The sequence below is a fragment of the Leptonychotes weddellii genome, chromosome 14 (assembly GCF_054177405.1).
Source record: "Leptonychotes weddellii isolate Sample4059 chromosome 14, ASM5417740v2, whole genome shotgun sequence".
Lineage (NCBI taxonomy): Eukaryota > Metazoa > Chordata > Mammalia > Carnivora > Phocidae > Leptonychotes > Leptonychotes weddellii.
This window is the reverse complement of record NC_138382.1, coordinates 62717029-62737181: the sequence shown is the minus strand read 5'-3', so window position 1 is coordinate 62737181 and position 20153 is coordinate 62717029. Positions and strand designations below refer to the sequence as shown.

At 50.4% G+C, this 20153-nt stretch overlaps 1 protein-coding gene across 23 annotated transcripts in view; it reads right to left on the bottom strand.

Annotated features, from left to right (window-relative positions):
* ZNF618 (zinc finger protein 618) overlaps positions 1 to 20153 on the bottom strand; it is a 184299-nt gene that overhangs the window by 13969 nt on the left and 150177 nt on the right. For 4 of the 23 annotated variants that reach the window (XM_081803419.1, XM_081803424.1, XM_081803421.1 and 1 more), the window contains 4 exons: positions 13524 to 13763; positions 9343 to 9426; positions 7302 to 7346; positions 6288 to 6365 (listed from right to left, as the gene is read on the bottom strand). The exons of 2 other annotated variants lie outside the window; for them this stretch is intronic. In XM_081803419.1, coding sequence (XP_081659545.1) covers positions 6288 to 6365; positions 7302 to 7346; positions 9343 to 9426; positions 13524 to 13763 — 447 coding nt within the window. The remainder of the gene's footprint in view (positions 1 to 6287; positions 6366 to 7301; positions 7347 to 9342; positions 9427 to 13523; positions 13764 to 20153) is intronic. 17 more of the 23 variants (XM_081803430.1, XM_081803434.1, XM_081803436.1 and 14 more) reach the window with 9 other exon arrangements.

The following is a 20153-nucleotide window of genomic DNA, read 5'->3' as shown; positions in this document are numbered from 1 at the left end:
CTATGAATATAAGTACACATTAAAATGTGAGAAAATTCAGAGGTGCCTGGGAGGCTCAGTCAGTTTGGTGTCCGACTCGATTTCGGCTAGGGTCATGATCTCAGGGTCATGGGATTGACTCTGTGCTTGGTGGGGAGCCTGCTTGAGATTCTCTCCCCTTACCCCCCACCCCACGTGCTCTTGCTCTAAAAATAAGTAAGTCTTTTAAAATGTGTGACAAAATTCAATAGCCACTCATGACAAACTAGGAAGAGAAGGAAACTTCCTGGACCTGATAAAGGAAATCTAAAAAAAACTTAAGTCTGCTGACTTGATAGAAACCAAAAAGATTTTAAGCAAATATTATGAACAATAGGATTCCAACAACTCACATAACCTGGATGAAATAAATTCTTAGAAAAACATAAACTACCAAAAACCAATTTGAGAAATAGAAAATCTGAACAGACCTATAGAAGATTGAATTAGTGTTCAAAATATTTTCCACTAAAAGAAAAAAAAGCAAAGTCCAGATTCCGATAGCTTCATTAGTGAATTCTAATCATATGTTGAAGGAACTCTTCACAAATTCTTCCCAAAAACAGAAGAGGAAGGAACATTTCACAATTTATTTCACAAGCTGAACATTATTCTGATACGCAAATGAGACAAAGAAATTACAAGAAAAGAAGCCACAGGCCACTATCTCTTAGGACTACAGACACAAACATCTTCAATAAAACAGAGCAGCCAAATCCAGCTGTAACAAGTGGGATTTACTCCAGGAATACAAAGTTGGTTCAACATACAAATATAACATATTAATCAAACAAAAAACAAAAACCACATGATCCCAGTAGATGCAGAAAAGGCATGTGACAAAATCTAATACCTTTTCATGATAAAAACAATCAGCAAACCAGGAACTGAAGGGACCTTTTTCAACCTGACAAAGGGCATCTATGAAAAACCCACTGCTAACATCACACTTAATGGTTAAATCCTGAAAGCTTTCCCCCTAAGATCAGGAACAAGACAAGAATATCCATTCTCAACTCTTTTATTCAATGGGTATTAGCGATTCTAGCCAGGGCAAGGAGGAAAAAATAATAATTTCAAAAATCATCCAGATTGGAATGGAAAAAGTAAAATGATCTCTATTTGCAGATGACATGGTTGTATACATAAACAATCTTACGGAATCCGTGCGCACACACAAAACTCTTAGAACCGGTAAGTAAGTTTAGCAAGGTTGCAGGAAACAAGATCAACATATATGATAAAGAAATCGACTGTATTTTATACTAACAAATGAACACCCCAAAATTAAATTAAGAAAGTAATTCCATTTTATAATAGCATCCAAAAGAATAAAATAGTTAGGAATAAATTTACAAATGAAGTGCAGGATTTGTACACTGAAAACTAAAAACATGGTTGAAAGAACTCAAAGACGACTTCAATAAATGGAAAGACATTCTATGTTCATAGACTGGAGGATTTAATATTGTCAAAATGGCAATACTCCCCAAATTAACCTAGATTCAACACGATCCCTATCAAAATTCTTGCTGGCTTTTTAACAGAAATTGACAAGCTGAGCCTAAAATTCATGTGGAAATGCAAGAGATGCAAAATAGCCAAGACGATCTTCAAAAAGAACAAAGTTGGAAGTCTCACACTTCCTGATTTCAAAACTACTGCAAAGCCACATATTAATCAAGTTAGTGTGGTACTAGCACGAGGACATACAGATTAATGGAACAGAATGCAGATTTCAGAAATAAACCCTCACACTTATGGACAGTTGATTTTTGACAAGGATGCAAGGACAATTTAATGGGCAAAAGGATAATCTATTCAAAAGCTGGTGGTGGGAAAACTGGATAGCTGCATGCAAAGACTAAAAGCAGGACCCCTCCCTTGATAACTCATACAAAAATTAACTCGGAATATACTCATAAAAGTAAAAGCTAAAACTGGTTTCTTAGATAAGACACCAATAGCACACATGATGAAAGAAAAAAATAAATGGACTTCACCAAAATTTAAAACTTCTGTGCTTCAAAGGCCAGCATCAAGAAAGTAAAAAGACAACCTACAATATGGGAGAAAATATTTGCAAGTCATGTATCTATAGAGGTCTTTCTACCTAGAATATGTAAAGAATACTTACAATTCAACAATAAAAAGACAAAAAAAAAATTAAAAATGGGCAAAGGATCTGAACAGACATTTCTCCAAAGGAGATATTCAAATGGCCACTAAGCACAAGACAACATCTTTGATGTTATTAGTCATCAGGAATATGCAAATGAAAATCATAATGAAATACCACTTCGCACATACTAGGATGGCTAAAACAAAAAGTCAAATCATAGCAAGTACCTTGCTATGAAATCACACCCCTCATACACTGTTCATGGGAATGGAAAACAATCTGGTAATTCCCAATTAAACATGAGTTATCATGTAACCCAAAATTTCCACTCCCAGGTGTACACCCCGTATAGAGTTAAAAACATATGTCCACACAAAAACGTGTACTTGAACGTTCACAGCAGGTTGTGTTCCCATAATAGCCCCAAATTGGAGATAACTTAAATGCCTATCAACTGGTCACAAGATAAACAAATTGTGGCATATCCAAACAATGGTGTACTACTCAGAAATAAAAAGTAGTGATAGTAGTTACTGATAACACAGAACATGGATTCATCTCGAAAGTATGCTAAGTGAGAAAAGCCAGACACAAAAAATTAAATGCCATGTAATTCCATTTATATAAAATTCCAGTAAAAGCAAAACTAGAGCAAAATGAAGCAGAGAGTGGTTGCCAGGGCTGGGCTCGGGGAGGGGACTGGCCACTAAGAGGCAGGAGAGAACTTTTGGGGTGGATGGTCATGTTATACATCTTGACTGCGATGTTGATCAGATGACTCTCAGTTGTCAAAATGGTCAGAACGCACTCTTCAAATTAGTGGATTCCATGTACGTAAAATTCTATCTTCGTAAGTCCAATTTTAAAAAAATGAATGAAAAGAAGCCCATTCAAAGAGTAACAACAGTGGTTAGCTCTGAGTAGTGAGATCATGGCTGATGCTTCATTTCCTAACTTCTCTGCAAGTTCCCGATCTCTTTTAATGAGCAGATAGTACATTTAAAATGGGGAAACACACGTTCCTAAAATGGAAACCAGCAGCCATTCTTACCAACTTTCTGCACCAGTGTACAGGGGTTTGAAGGCCCGGGGCTCAAACCCAGCTCTGCCCTGGTTGTGGGGTATGAGCTTAAGCTAGCCGTTCAACTTTCTGGGCCTCAGTTTCCCCTCCTTAACCAAAATGCTAGGGTGGGGCGAGCTGCCAGGGTGATTCCCTCATCCTCTGCCTTTCTGCAGGACCTGGAATGGAGAGGACTCAACCTAGCAGTGGGGAACAATGTCTACTATCAGTTGACTCAAAGGACTTTTTTCTCCAGATCCCACTGATACCGCTCCCGACATGGGTGAGGTACTTGGTAAATGCCCTGTGAAAAGGCTTGATTTATAGCTTGAGCTGAAAATAAAGTTTATTCAGTGTGGCTATCCCCTAAGTACCAGAGATGAACATGTCCAGCCACATCTGCAAAGGGCCGGATGCAAAGTTGGGAGTCAAGGCTATCTCCTGGGGAGGGACCACTGCAGGAAGGAGAAAGCAGCTGTTCGGATAGAGGATTGGAAAAGAGGTACCTGTTGCTCAGTATCTGAGACTGACTGTACTACGACCCTCAGTGTGTGACATATCCAGACCCTTCACCCAGCCTGTGAGAGCGATGACCGGCCCACTTCACAGATGCGAAGCTTGAGGCCCAGAGAAGTGAGCTGCTCCAAGGGAAGGCCTGGCACCGTGCGAGAGCTCAAGTGATGTTAGATATTTTTTACAAGCTTTGCAACTTTGGGCCAGTGATTATGTTCTGTGAGCCTCGGTTTCTTCATCTATGTAATGGGGATGAGAACGTCAGCTTGTTCAGGAGATCTAACGACATAGCCTCGTCTGACCCGTAGTAATTGCTCACTAAATGTTAGCGATCTCCGGTATTATTACTGCCAAAACATACCCTGGAACTGTCACCAGGGGCAAGACAAATTTTCCTACAGCACAGAAAAGAAGTTTATTAGGGGGAATTACCTTGTGCCATTCAGCAGCCTCTTAATGAGATTGGTGTTATTCAAGGCTGATCCCCCTTATCAGCGACACTGTGAACTGCACAGATCATGACGCTTAATTTTTCTCTACGGAGTCAATCCTTTAATCCTGACTCAGCCTGGCTGGGATTCAGGCTGGCTTTGCACTGGATTGCCCGCAAGGCATTCTCTGCCAGCAGTGGACCAGAACAAAGCGGCCCAAAGCTCTCCCTAGAAAACAAGTCGGGAGGCTTGGGAGCCAAGGGGCCACCACCGGCCCAGCCTTGATTTGCATTTTAATGGCCTCCACCCAACTGCCTGAGGGATGGGGAAGCACAGGCACCCAGACAGACTCTTCCCTAATTAGCCTCAGCAGCCAGAAGCCAACAGGGGGGCAGGTGGAGGGTCCGGGTTCCAGAGGAGGAGGAGTCAGCAGAGCTGGAGTATGGGAGGCTCAGGTCCAAGAGGTGTGCCTGTCAGTGGTTCCCACAGGGTCCAGTCTGAACGCCTTCAGCGGGCATCCGAGGCCTTCCGTGGCGAGGGCCAGTTGCCAGCCAAGGCAAGCAGGAGGGGTGAGGCACGTGAAGACTTTAGCAGGAGGGCAGCCGGAGAGCACAGGTTTTTGAGATGGAGAAGGAGGCGGGGGGAGAGGACACGGACGGACGGATACGAGAGAGAGAGAGAGAGAGAGAGAGAGAGAGAGAGAGAGAGAGAGAGAAAGAGAGAAAGAGAAAGAGAGAGAGAGAGAGAGACACACACACGTACGTTTCCTGCCCGGGTCACGTGGCCTGGAGGCACACCAGAACTTGGAGCTCACACGCCAATCTGGCTCAGCTCTGATTTTAATGAGTTCATTAGAAATAATAGCTCCCCCCACCGAAGAGCACGTGACTGAGCGCCCAGAGGACAGCGCCCACCCAATGACTGCGTGCAAGGGACCAGACGGACACAATGAACGAAGAGGGGTCCTGCTCGCAGAACAGAACAGCCCCCCGCCTAAATGAGAGCCTAGCCCTGCCCTAGGGCGGGTCACACCTGCCCTAAGAGGGGCACGAGCAGCAACAGTCGCCATCACAGACCACCGTTCCTGCTCCGCCCTGCCCGTCAGGCACTTTCCTCCCACCACTTCCAATGCCCCCCGCCCCAGGCCCCAAGGAGGCCTCGGAGGGAGGGGCGGCAAGGACCGCTAGCTGAACCCCCAGGTTCCCGTTTCTCTTGGCAGTGTGTCAGGCTGTCCCTGGACAGTGGCGCTGGGCGTGCTCCCGCCCCTGGAATGTGGGCACATAGGTCACGTGTCACTTGTGATCCAAAGTGGTGAAGGAGGAAGGGTGTTTCTCTCCCCGCCGCCCAGTCCCAGAGAGGGAGGCTCTGAGGAGCCAATGGGGAGGAAGGAGCTTCGGTCACCGTGCTCAGGGCCAGCCAGCCCAGCCACCTGCATTAAGCTGTGCTGTGACCGCAGAAGTGATTATGTCAAACCACTAGAGAATTTGGGGTTTATCTGCCATCGCACGTAGTGTCTGCCTGACTGAAACAGAAACTGGACCAGAAGTGGGGTGCTACTGTGAAAAAACCCTAAAAACGGGAGGCATGGCTCCGAAGGCAGGACGGTTGAGAGGAGGATGCTAATACTACAAGCCTGGAAGGTGGCAGAACAGCTGATAGAAAGGTCACCTAGGTAGTAAGCCACCAGCCGGCAGGCAGCTGGTCACCGGGGACTTGCCTCAGGCCTACAGACCCCGGTGTCAGGGTGGGGCCTGGGGCACGCTCCAGTTTGAGGACCGCTGCTGTCACGTTTGGGACGGTGTTACAACGAACGTACCTGCTCGGAGACGGGGCTTGGGCCCAGGCTGCCCCGGGAGGATGCCTCGCCCCTCCCAGCCCCTGCCTCGGCTTACCGAGATCTCAAACCACACTCCCTTGCCCCCTCGACATACTTCCTGGTCAGCTACCATGGGGCCTTCAGGCTCAGCGCCAGAGCCACAACACAACCTTCAGGAAGTCTTCTTCAGCTCGTCCCCCTAACGGTGCTCCCACCACCCTCCTCAGCACAGACCTGCCCTGGGCGGCCGCAGGGCTCCCTGAGGACAGCTCCCAGGCCCGGTGCCCATTTCCTGAGAAAGCGTGGCCTCCGGGCAGGCTCCCTTACCTGCGTGGGACTGCATGTGCTCCAGCAGATTGTTGTAGAACTGGAACTGGATCCCACAGGCGCCGCAGGTGTACGGTTCTGGGGCGGGAGGGGGAGAAACGAGGCAGCTGTGTTAGGGTCAGAATGACCCCGGATGCCCGGGAGCTGGCTGGGGCTCTGCGCTTGGGGCTCTGGGCCCAGCCTGTCCGCCCCTGTCACTAACTGCTGAGGGAGAAGCTTGGGGGGAGGGAGGAAGACCTGCAGATAAAGAGGCCGTCTGATTCAATCAAGCAGACATTTATTGAGTGCTTACTGTGTGCCAGGCACTGTTCTGGGCACTGGGGAGGGGAGGGGGGCAACACTGACGGACCAGGTGCTCTTCTGGGGCAGGGCCACGTCCCACATGCTCCGCAGACATCCGCGCCGAGGAAACAGCTACATGAGTGTATGAATGAAACGAAAACCAGGTGAAGAGTACAGAGCACGGTAAAGGGAGCGGGAAATAAACTAGAGAGAAGGGTAGAAAGTAGAGAAGGCCGTAGAAAGGCGAGAGGACACAGGACAGGTGAGGACAGGGAAGACAGAGCGGGCGGAATGGGGCCGCATGCGCAGGTGAAACTTCCACCTCTGTGTCCCCAGCACTCAAGCCAGTGCCCGGCACGGGGAAAAGCGGAAGGAAGAGGAAAGAAGGGGGCCAAAGAGGAGTAACGAAGAGACGCAAAGGGCGGTTGAGATGGGCTTGGAGGAGGTGTGTCCTGAGGCTGCCCCCGCGAGTAGCAACGGGAAGGCCTGGGTTCCTGCCAGGGCCGGGAAGGGCGGAGGCAGGCTGCCTGTGGTCAGGACTCTGCCTCGTCCCCTGTCCGGACTCCCCCTCCCACCTGGGGCCAGGCCCTCCTCCTGCCTCGGCTGGCTGCCAGGTCTGCCTAGGGGGTGCCCAAGGGCAGGCGCTCTGGGGAGGTCCTGAGCAGGTGGCCGGCTGAGTTCACTCCCTGCCCTGCCTTGCCCTCTCCAGCCCCCCATGGGACCGTCACTTACTCTGTAGGAGAGGGAAAGGATTGGAAATCAGGGGACTTGCAGTTTCTGCAAAAGAGAAACAGTTTAGCTAAGTCTCTTCCCGATCTGGTGTTCTGAGATGATTGTCATTACTTCCGTCCTCAGGAAGAAGCAGTGAGCCATCGGGGCTCGAGGAGGATCTGAGAGCCAGGCTCACATTCTGGGCTGGTGCCGGAGCACCAGGCAGGGCAAAGTCAGCCAGGGCCATGCCTCCTGGACACCCTCAACTCTCAGACAGTGAGCCCACAGAGCTCTAATGAGGAAATGTCCACGTGTGGCTGCCCCTTCAGGAGAGGGAGCTGGGAGCTGCTTCTAGATCCTAGCGCCAGACACCAGAGCAGCCTCGGGGAGGGGTTCTGCTCACTGGCGTTGTCGAGTGAGCCTCAAAGGCAGAAGGCAGCAGGGGAGGACCAGAGGGACTGGGCCCGGGGTCCTGGCCCCATCCCTTACAGGCTGGGGACCTGGACCCATGACTGACCTCTCCTGGGCCTCAGTTTCCTCGTCCAGAAAATGGGGTTAACAATAACACTGACAGCCCACCCCCGCCCCGGGGCTGTGGTGAGGATGAAAACAGGTGAGACACGTACAGCTCTGCACACAGGCCAGGCACGCAGTAAGCGCTCAGTAAATGGTGGCTGCCAGCACTTCACACCGTCCTCCCCAGTCCCCCAGTCCGAGGGGCAGCTCTGCAGGACCCAGAGGCGGGGGGGGAGACACGGCCTGGCTGCTGAGGCGAAGGCTCCCCGGGAGGGGGTGCCTCCTGTGTGGCCTTGGGCAAGTCACCCCATCGCTCTTAGTGCCGCCTCGGGGAGGCTGGGTTACATTTCTCAAAAGGGTGAGCCATTTGGAAAAGCCGCACGCGCTCTACGGTTCCCGGGGCTACGCTGACATTCCCAGCTCCCCCCACCCCCCCCAGCGCACCTCACTTGCTTCCCCTCGGGGCACTCCACGTATCACTTGGCTTCCTTAAAACCTCCGCCGCCGCCACAACAGCCCGCACGGGAGTGTGTCACCTCCACGGGCCTCGCTGACTGCCCACCACCACAGGGACGTGTGCGGGAGCCCCGCTTCCCCGCGCAGGAGAACGCGAGGCTGGCCCCGGTCCCCAGCACGCAGGTGCTGCAACCGGGGCTCACGCTTCGGCTAGGGACCAGAGCCGGAGCTCAGCGTACTGGGCAGAAGCCTCCATGGCCGAGTCCATGCTCCTGGCTGTGTCATGAAGACCCTGACTGATGGACCCCCGTCTGTGCCTGGGCAGCGGCCAGCACCTCATCTGCTGAGCTCGGCCACAGCTGCACAAGAAAGCGAGGAGGTACCCTACCTTACCGTAACCCAAGTATCAGAACTTCTTCCCATCCTGCCCTGGTTGCCCCTGTGCAGACCGGCTTGCGGGGCCTCTTTCGGACAGGCCCCCAGGGCCCGGCTAGGCTAGCTGACGTCGGTCACGGGAGAGGCCTTCGCGGCCCGGCTTCAAGGTGCGCTAGGACAGCCGCCAGGGGGCGCCAAAACACCACCGGTCACCGCGGCCAACCCGAAGAGGACCTTTGGACGGCCTCTGGTCCAAAGTGGGGCCAGAGCTTGGGGTCTCTGGCTCTTACGCTATAGTTCTCTCTACAACACCCCCTTTGCCTGTCCTGGAAAGAAACTGGCTGCAACGTTTACTCTAAACACCTAGCACGAGCTCTCTTACTCCCCTCCACCCCAAACCCCCCGCCAACCCCGGGGCCATCTGAGTCAATGCTGCAGGCTATGGGGAGGTCGAGTTCCTCTCTCCATGGGGACGGGGAAGAGACAAGAGCAGCGGTCCCTGAGATGCCCCTGAGGCCCAGACGCAGGTCCCTGGAAGAAAACACCCTTCCCATTTCTGCCTGGCCCTGGCCCCCTCCCTAATTCCCTGCCCGCCATGTCCTCCCAGGAACACCATCATGTACCAAGAAGAGCCCAGCCCAGAGCACCTGCCACCACCACGGGAAGGAGTGCGTGGAGGTCACAGCACAGGATGGTTGTCACAGGGCACACTCACCGCTGGAGTTTTGGGAACTGCTATTTGTCTCCTCAAAGTGGTTTTGTGCTTTGCCTTCTACTCTCCGACTGAAAGCGCTTTCTGCTGGGTGGCGACAGGAGAGAGCAAGAAAACACTGGTGACTGGTTAGCACTACAAGGGCCCAGGGGAAGGGCATGCCACAGGGGACTCTGAGGCCAGGGTATCCCGGAACTGCCCCGTCCGGGGGCTGGGAGCGTCCAGGGCTTTATGCTGGGGAACCTGCAGTGCGAAGGGCTCGAGGACCCCAAACCAGACCCCCAGCTCCTCGGGCTCACCTGACTTGCCTGATACCTCGTCAGGGCCCCAAGAGATCGCCCGCACAGTGCCCAGCGTGGGTGGAGGGCCAGGCACAGGGCACGCGTGTGTGACCTGAATGCCCAGATGAAACCCAGCCGAGTGGGCGATGGCAAATGGGCCTGGGTCTCCCATCTTTGGCTCCTAAGGAGCCACATTTGTGACACTAAGTCATCTGGACCTGCCACCCACTACTTCCTCGGCCAGAATCTGCCGCCACAGGCCCCACCAAGGAGCAGGGAGGGTGACAGACCACTTCCTGCTGGTGGCTCTGGCGGAACAGGAGGGCCAGACAGCGGATTCCAGCGCCACAAGCCGAGTGCTCCCTGGGTGGCAGGGAGGGCATCCTGGGAGAGACAGTGTGACTGGCAGAGCTGGGGCAGCCCCACACCCTGGGAGCCCAAAGACCAGATGAAGTCTGCTCAGAGTTCATCTGGGGGGAAGGGACTGGCTCCTTAAGGGATTCTGGGGCATCTCCACCTGGAGGTGGCACCTTCCTGGCGCTGACTGGAAACCTGGAGCGAAGAGATGGGGTCCGACCAGGAGGAAACTGACCGGTTTAGTTCCGACCCCCACCCCCACCTGCAGAAGGTTCTGAGACAGAATACAGGCGCTTGAAGGCAGCTTTGCTCTTGGCACAACGGGGCTGTGGGCCGCTCTAGTAGATAAAGTCTTCTGAGAGCAAGTCCAATGGGGATGAGCAGCTGACCCAGTCCCTTGTAAGGGCAGACAACTCTCACAACGACATCAAAGGCTCTGAGAAGCTCAACCCGAAAGAGACCCATTTCGCTTGTGTGACCCAGCCTTCCCAAATATATTTAGCCACCGAAGCCCATTTTAAAAATTCCTTAGTATCCCTCAAAATTGGTGATTGCCCGGAACCCACTTTGGGAAATGCCACCATCACCCAGCCCACCCTACGTCAGAAGGGCAAGTGCTCAGACCATGGGGGCCAGGGTTCCAAACGAGGATGGGGCAACGGGGAAACGAGGATGGGGCAACAGGGAAACGAGGACGGGGCAACAGGGAAACGAGGACGGGGCAACGGGGCAAGAAGCCGCAGGTGGCTCCTACAGGCCCTGCTCTAAGCCCAGGCTCCCGACCCCAATGACGCCTCCCGACGCCGAGGCCGTTGATAACATCGCAAGACCCGCTCTTCAAAATGTGTCTATGAAAACACCTGGGCTGACAGCTACACATTGGCCCACCTCACGAAGAGTTGAGGGGCTCTCTTTGCCGATTTACAGAGAGCCCCTCAATTCTTCATCTGGGGTTGGGGGGTGGGGGGGTGGGCTCTCATTTACGGAGCACCTACTATGCACCGGGCATGGTCACACACCTTACACCCATGGTCGCCCCCAGTCCTCCCGATAGAGCTCTGAGATCCACACTGTCATCCCCACTCTACAGGCAGAAAGACAGGGAAGTGAGGTTGCCCAGTTCCGGAGCTGGGTGTACTCCTAACCCATCGGATGGCAAAGTAAGGAGAGTTCGTTCCTAGGGCAGATGCAGTCTCTCGAAAAAGGTCTGGGGTAGGGAAGTGATTCCTTTCTCCATCTTAATCCCTGTGCGTTCCTTCAACGCTTACCCGTCTATGGTGTTCCATGCAGCCTAACCAACATCTCAGTATGCAGCACGGAGCTTACAGACCCCTACCATTAGTCCCCTATTGCTCAGCTGACGGTGCACATTCGGAACAGCTCTCCAGGCATCAACACCTCGGGCCGAAAACCAAGGGGGTGGGGGGTGCTGTGTGCAAGCAGGCTCGTACCCACGGAGCACAGCCTGCTAGCGGGACGGGGGCAAGGACAACTTCTGGCTCTGACGGGTAAGGCCCTGCTCACCCCCTGCTGTCCTCCGCCCTGTGAGCCCCACAAGCCTTCCAGGCCACACGGCGGCAGCCAGAGGCACGTCTCATAGCTCGCTGGATGCGCGGAGCTCCGAGGGCCGCCACAGAGCACACGGCCCTTGCAGGCAGTTTTCTGCACAAAACGGTCAATGTACAAGCTCCCAGCCACAAGGTCAAGAGTAAAAGCCAGGATCCCCTTATTTAGTTGAGCCAATATCCACCATCAAAGAGCCCACAATGACCAGTCTGTCTCCAACCAATTTATGACTACTGTTGCAAAAATACAACTGCTATTGGCTTTTCTCAGCGCAGTACCTGAAAAATCATTACCTTCAAGGTTGACTGACCACTTACTCCTCTTTTGGAAGGCCTAAGCACAATAAACTTATCCTCAAACATTTTTAAGAACCAAATCTTTGGGGCACCTGGGTGGCTCAGTTGGTTAAGCCTCTGCCTCTGGCTCAGGTCATGATCCTGGAGTCCTGGGACTGAGTCCCACATCGGGCTCCCAGCTCAGCGGGGAGCCTGCTTCTCCCTCCGACCCTCTCCCCTCTTGTGCTGTTTCTCTCTCTCTCAAATAAATAAATGTCTTAAGAAAAAAAAAAAAGAGAGAACCAAACCTTTGCCCCAAATGAGCCTCCTGAACCAGAGTAAAGGTAAACACAACCATCTCATGGTTATGTGGTTGGTCCAATCTACTGTTTCACTTAACTCAGGTCTCAGGTCTGAGTTTGAACGCTTATGTATTTCTCTGATGGCTTTGGGCCTCCTGAGGGCAAGGAAAGGCCCACAGTCCAAGGACAACGTCATGACTCTTTCTTTACCCCACACCCCGGCGGCAGGCAGCCCAAGGCTCAGTCCACCCAGATATGAATGAGGATTCCTGACAGCCGCTACTCAGCATCGGGGCTGTCGCAGGGTGTGTCTCATCAGTTTTCCGGGGCGCGAGGCTGCTGAGTACCTTTCACGGCCTGATACCCTCCTGCAGCCACAGCCCCTTCCTGCACGAACTCAGAACACACTGGAGCTGGCACCCACTGCTTTCCTGCTGGGCTAAGGGAGGGGCTTCACAGGTCGTACCAGGCAGGGGGAGGCTAAGAGAACAGAGCTCTGCTTCATGGGGAGCAGCTCTTTCTAGAAATGTGTTTTTAGATTGGGTTTTTCAGGAAGATGGGGGATGCAAACTCATGCCAAGAAGGTCCAGGCAGGTGATGGAAATGGATGAACGGGACTGGATGCAAGACAGACAACAGCGTGATCACAATGAGACATGACACCTGCCACGTGGCCACTGTGTTGGGGAGGCAGGAGGGAGTGGTGAGGACCACGGAATACTGGGCAGTATGTGCTCTGTTCAAGGGGGCCGCCGTGGCTCAGCCCCAAGCCAACTGCTACCTTCCAGGAAAGTGGGCCCACCTCTGTCAGATATGATTTTTCAACGTCAGCAAGAAATCAAACGTCTTACACAAAATCTCCTGATGCTCAAATGTTGGCAGTTAATTAAAAAAAAATTTTTTTTAATTCCTTAGGCCATGACTTGGGAAAAAAATACTCTCCTGCTGGGCGCCTGGGTGGCTCAGTTGGTTAAGCGACTGCCTTCGGCTCAGGTCATGATCCTGGAGTCCCGGGATCGAGTCCCACATCAGGCTCCCTGCTCAGCGGGGAGTCTGCTTCTCCCTCTGACCCTCCCCCCCTCATGCTCTCTCTCTCTCATTCTCTCTCTCTCAAATAAATAAATAAAATCTTAAAAAAAAACTCTCCTGCTTAAAAAAAAAAAAAAAAAAGTTTGCAAACCATCAAGCACAAACCCTCTGATTTAGGGTACGAAAACCTAGGCTCAGAGAGGCTACGTGGCTTGCCACGGTGGAGGCACAGTGAGAGGCACCCAGATCTGTCCCAGAGGGCCACGGGACCTCCACTCGCTCTTGCAAGGGAACAGGGACCCCAGGCACAGCTGTGGCAGGTGGGAGCGGGGTGGGGAGTGGTGAAGTGTGAGCATAACATAGGCCATCGGTACCTGCGGTCGCCTTGCTTGCCGGAGATCCCGAGTTTGGAGTGCGGAACGTCTGGGTTTGGGTGGCTGGAGGGGTGCGGTGTAAGAGGGTGGCGCATCGGACCACGGAGGCCGGAGCCTTTTTCCCCGACTGGTTCGTCTGGGTCTTCGCTGCCACGAAGCGTGGAGACGGGGAGACCTCCGGATGTGAACACTCAGAGCCCGTGTCTGGATCGTCCGGTGGCTCCCACCCGGGGGCAGTACCTGAGAGGGTCATGCTCTCAGTCCCCGTGGGCCCTCGGAGCAGGCCGAGTGAATGGTCTCTTGGGCCACAGAACCCCATGCTCAAGGGTCAAAACCTCTTCTCGGTCCATAGAGAGCAAAGGCTCTCGCTCTCACTCAGAGCCTAAGAAAGTCCAGGATTCTAGAACCTTCCCCAGCTTCTCGAGGGAAGCCTGATTGTCAACTAACACTCAGTTTCCCAGAGGCCACTGGCCAGCTCACTGGGAGGATCACCCATAACCCTCAACCAACCCAGGCTCTCGGTGTCTAAGAATGCAGCCTATGACCTGTGCTTGGGGCACCTGAATCGTCAACCCAGGCCCAAGTGCATTTTCTAGAACACTGGCTCTGAAGCCTCTTTTCCTTCCAAGGCAGGCTGGCTCAGAAGTAATGACAGAAAGCAGACAGACAGGGACGTGCCAGGGTTGACTGGTGGCGGTGGGGAAAAGCAGAGGGGCTCCATGTAGCCCCGGGGTTTTAGAGGAAGGGGCGCTGATGGACTTGCCGCTCTCGGGGATAGCACTTAAGTCTACATGCTGCTTGCACCCAAATCAGTGCAGCAGTCCCCTGGTGGTGTCTGGGGAAGCCTGGGTCACCATTTCCCAGACCCTCTGCCTCCCTCCCGAGTCCTCTGCAGAAGCTGGAGTCGCTGAGAACTGGGGGCTGACCCCAGGTGGTCTTCACCTCTGGCGGTCCCGGGCGGGCAGCGGTCCAGCTCCTTCATGCCGCCTGGGGCCCTAAACTACTAGGCCACACTCCCACATTCAACACAGAACAGGAGGGGGGCAGTGGTCTTCTGGCTCAATTGCAACCCTCCCCCCGAAGGCAAGAAGGGGACCAGGCAGCATGGGAAGGGGCCCCTTCGGTGCCGCTGCCCCCCTGCCTCTGGGGGTGGAAGAGGGGCCTCGTTATACCCCTGGCCCCAGGACAGTGTCCATCCTCAGCATCAGACACTCCACCCACTGCTTTCAGGGCCAAAAAATAAAAAGGCACTTCCTGACCCTCCACCTTGGGCCATTCCTGGCACCGGTGAAGAAGCCCAGGCCTAGAGAAGTGGGAAGCAGGGCTTCACCCAAGGTCACACAGGAGAACGCACTCTTCGGTGCTTTGTTCACCAGCCTGAGACACTGAGATGAGCTCAGAGGACTCGGCTGCCCTCCTGTCCTCTTGGAGGGTACCCCCTCCTCCATTCACAGTGGTGGCCAGATGCCAGGAGCGAGGGCACACTCCGGTCACAGCCCCCTTAAGCAAGCCCTCACCCGCCCCACCCCAGCCCCAGGAGGAGTCCCCAAGGCCACCGTCCGCAGAGGATACAGGTGGCCCTCACTGTCTCAACTCCCATTCTCTGGATTCTGGCTTTCTTAATCAGAAACTAGAGAGGCTTGGGTGGGGAAGGACACATCCCTATGTTCCCTCCCTATCTCTTTCTCTCCCTTTTGGAGCCAAGGACCATGGAGGCCCCTGGAGGCCAATCAAAAGGGCGGCTTGTCTCACAATTTCCAAATGTTTTTAGCCACAGAACCTACACATCAAAGTCCATGGTATGTGTCCAGGCTTCTGTCTCTGAGCTCCCCATTGCCTCCCTAAAGCACAGTTTGGGGACCAAGTGTGGAGCAAGATGAACCCACCTCTGAATGCCAGGTCCCTCCCCTTCGGTCTCTGTGGCCGTAGCCTCTTAACTTCGCTCTCTTAACCTTAGCTCCCCCCCACCCATGCCCCTTTTATTCACCAAGAAAACTGGTGCGGACCAGCCTCTCACGGGGATTCTGTGAGAACCCAAGAACACACAAGATCCCAGGGTACACGGCTCTTCACATGTAAGCAGCTATTACTGGTACTTTTGACGGATAAGGAAACTGAGGCCCAGAACGTTCAGTCACTTTAAGGGCCACACGAAAGTCCGTGTCAGGATAAGACAGGAGTCAAGCTTGCCAGCTACCTGAGGGGCCCTCTGCACAAGGCCACGTGGTCTCCTTTGGCCTCAACCCACACATCCCAGGAACCTGGGCACAAGGGACAGAGAATTTCTGAGCAATACACTGAGCACGTGGCTTTCATTCTTAAGCCCCAGTCTCTACCCTGAAGGATGGTTTCTAGAAGACCCTCCGGATCAGTTCTTCCCAAGGTCTACAATTCCTGATGTCAAAATCCTGGCCCCCTCCTCCCCTGTGGCAGGGAGCTCAGGGACACCCACGAAGCACATGATGTAAGAAATCTTCAGGCACCTGGCCTGGGATCGGCTCACCTCTTGCCTTTCCCATTCTCTAATACCCTCTCTCTCTTCCAAGCCTTGTGGCCTTTGCACATGTTATTTCTTCTGCTGGAATGATCTTCCCTCCAGTTTTTGCCTGGGTAACTCATGCTGGTCCAACACACCTCCACTTAAGCATCACTTCCTCTGGTACCCCTCCCTGACACCTCACCTGATCATGTATCTTTCAGTCTTTCTGTGCCCTCCCCTCGCCCCTTCCAAGCACTGATCACCACCCATACCGATACACGGTGTGATCTTTTGATTGGGGTCTCTTTTCCCCAATAGCCTGAATGCTCTGTGAGGGCAGACTGCCAGCTAGGCCCAATTATGCACCCAGGACCTGGCACAATCCCTGACACATAGAAGTGCTCAAGAGGTGTTGTGGAATCAGAGAATCAATGCGTGAATGGCCAGAAAAGCAAAACTCAGAACCACTTAAGCAGAGCACATCAAAGACGGAATGTCGCAGAGGAGACATGAGAAGCTATGTCATATGTCACCCTCCCATCAGCCCTGGAGGTATATCTAAGGCAGAGGGGCACTCAGAGCTCAGAGAGGTACAGGAACCACTCCAGGGTCACAGAGCAGATAGGGATGGAGCAGGATGAACTTCCCAGACTCCTAACTCCTTTCACTCAACAGTGTGCTCCATCTGTGGACCTTCTCACATGGAATGTTATCAGGCTGGAATTCCTACCCAAGTTCTCACCAGGAAAAGAAGAGCGAGCTTCAGACAGACTGGCTGACTGCCCTTATAAAGAACACACATGAGATGTTTACATCTAAGAGATATTTAAAAATAAGAAGAGTACTGAGGTCTCTCCTGTCTGTAAAGCTGAAAATTCAACAGGAGCAAAAAAAAAAAAATTCAGAGAATATAAGGATTTGAGAAAAGTAACCACGGGGCTACCGAGAGCGCAGAGAGACCAGGGGGGCTCCCTGAAACCTTCACGAGGCGGAGGAGGGTGAAGATGCATTCGAGGCAAATGGGAAGAACGTGTGCAAAGGCTGGAAGAGGGAATGCGCGGGAGCTGTGGCACAAGGAGTCTCATTTGGGAATGCCTCTTCATGGAATTTCATCTTAGGAAGAGAACTGCAGACCTTACTCCTCTGGCCATCATGGAGTTCCCGGTGTAGGACTAAGCCCTCCTCCAGATTCAACTGTGAAGCTGGACAAAATACAGGAAAACAGTTTTCAGACTTTTAACAGTAGGCAGCGCAGGGCTGTGATTCACAAGGGAAGCCCTGATGTGAGATCACTCCAGTCTCTGCCTGGACACCTTCTGGACCACGGCACGGGGGTGGAGCCCAAAGAAGGCACTGCAGTCTGGCTGAATGGAGGAGACAATGGTCAGAGTTCAGGGCTTCTGAGGTGGCTGGAATTAGCAGGATATAATAATGAAAAGAAGGGAATTTTGAAGGAAAAAAAAAAAAAAGAACTCCAGAAATGTGCAGAGGGACCCCCTTAAAGTATATGGCTGGATGCCAAACTGACTGTATAAAAGGAGCCTCTGAAAAGTCTGGCAGGTAACTGCTGCTGGGGGCTGTGAGCCAAGGAAGGATTCAGGAGTCTCACAAGATGAGATGTCTGAGTTCCCATCTGCCACAGAAGACAGACCTTGTTGAACACCTCGAGCGTTTAGTTTGGGACCCAGAAAGGCCAGGCCTTAGAAGGATTACTCTAACCCTAGAATAAGAACAACCGGAGACCCACCCTAACAGTTTAAAAACAAACCTTTGAGGTATGAAGCCGATCTGTATGTAAAGTAACTGCCTGCCATAACAAAATCCAACACTTTTCAAAGGAAGATAACAAACTCCAGACGCTCAACAAACATTGCAATGTGCAGCACAGAATAAAAAATTACTTGTGAGGCGAAGCAAGAAAATGTGACTAATAATCAGGAGAAAAATATCAATCAACAGTAACATACAGACATGACAGGGATGACGGAATCTGCTGACAAGGACCTTAAAACAGCTTTCATAGATATGCTCAAGGATTTAAAGGATAATATGAACACAATGAAAAAAGAAACACTATAAAAGGGAACCAAATGGAAATTACAGAGATGAAAAGTAGGGTAGGTGAAAAGAAAAATTCACTTGACAGATTTTTCTAATAAAACAGACTGCATACTAGAGAAGAAAAGAACAGCAAACTTAAAGACAAGGTACTAGAAACTATCCAAATTGAAGCTCAAAGGGAAAACAGGACTGATAAACTAAATGGAGCTTCATCACCAAATGGTTTAACACATATGTAAAGTCTCAACAACAGAAGAAAGAGAGATTGGGTAATAAGAATATTTGCAGAAATACTGGCTGAAATTTTCCGAATCTGATGAAAAATATAAACCCACTGAACCAAGAAATTCAATGAACCCCGAACAGAATAAACACAAAGAAAACTATACACCAAAATCAAGTTGCTAAAAAAAGTAACAGAGATATATTTAAAATCACCCACACAAAAAAGACACATTAAATATAGAAAAACTATCAGAATAATCTGACTTTTCATCAGAAACAACATAAACCAGAATATAAAAGAATGACATTTTTAAAGTGCTGAAAGAAAAATTTCTCAACTTAGAATTTCATATCCAGAGAAAATATCCATCAAAAGAACAGGTGAAATAAAAACATCTTTAGTTAAGAGATTCTTTCACCAATAGACCTACAATATAAGTAAGTGTTAAAGGAAGTTCTTCAAAGAATGAGGGAAAATGATTAATAGATGGAATTCAGATTCATACAAAGGAAATAAAAGTACAGGAAGTGGTAAATATGTTAGAAAATAAAAAAGCATTTTCTCATTTCTTAGTTAACAAATAATTGACTGTTTAAAGCAAAAAGAATAATTGTTGGGTTTGTAGCTTATGTACGCATGGACATATGATAAGAATAGCACAAAGGACAGGAAAGTAGTAAATGGAAGTGCACTGTTATAAGGTCCTTAGTGACGTTATGAATTAAATTTGTGGTAGATTGTAATACATAAAAGATGTACATTATAAATCACAAAGTAACTACTAAAGAAAAAGAGGTATAGCTAGAAAGCTAACAAAGGAAATTTTTTTTTTTAAGTTCTCAATATTAAAGAAGGCAAGAAAAGAAGAAAAAATGAACAAGATGAGATGGGACAAACAGAAAAAACAAAACAAAATATACAAAATACAAAAAATATGAAATAAAAAATTCAACCATATCAATAAATAATATTAAATGTAAATGGGTGAAACACTTCATTTAAAAGGCAGGGATTACCAGACTAGAGAAAAGAGTGAGAACCAACTATATGCACACACTTCGAATAGAAAGACACAGAAAGATTAGAAGAAAAAGATCAGAAGAAATATACCATGCAAATACTAATCCTAAGAAAGCTGTAGTAGCTATATTGATATCAGGTAAAGTAGATTTCAGGACAACAGTTATTACCTGTTAAATAAAGAAATTAAGAAATAAAAAGATAAATAAAGGTACTGAACAATTTTAAAAGGGTCACCAAGACATAATGATCCTAAGTGTGTGCACCTAAAAGCAAAGTTTCAAAGTACATGAATCAAAAACTGACAGAACTAAAGGGAGAAACAGCATATCCACAATTAGAGTTGTAGATTTTAATGCCTGCCTCTTAGTACTTGATAGAACAAGCACATTTTTTTTTTAGCCTAAAAAGGTATAGAGATTTGAACAACATTATTAACCAACTTCACCTAACTGACACTATACTCAGGGAATACTCCTCCCAACTCATTTCTAAGAGGCCAGTTTTACCCTGATACCCAACTTACATTACAAAAAAGAAAAGTACACTACTGGTTGGAATGCAAAATGGCATAACCACTTTGAAAAACAGTTTAGTTGTTTCTTAAAAGTTAAACGTACACCTATCATATGATCCAGCTATTCCACTCCCAGGTGTTTACTCAAGATTAATGAAACCAACTGCCCATACAAGTACACAAATGTTCAGAGCAACTTTATTTGTATTAGCTCCAAACTAGAAACAACCCAAATGTCCGTCCACAAGTGAATAAAGCAAACTGTGGTATGTGTATCTATGCAATGAAATACTCATCAATTAAAGGGAATGAACTACTGATACATGC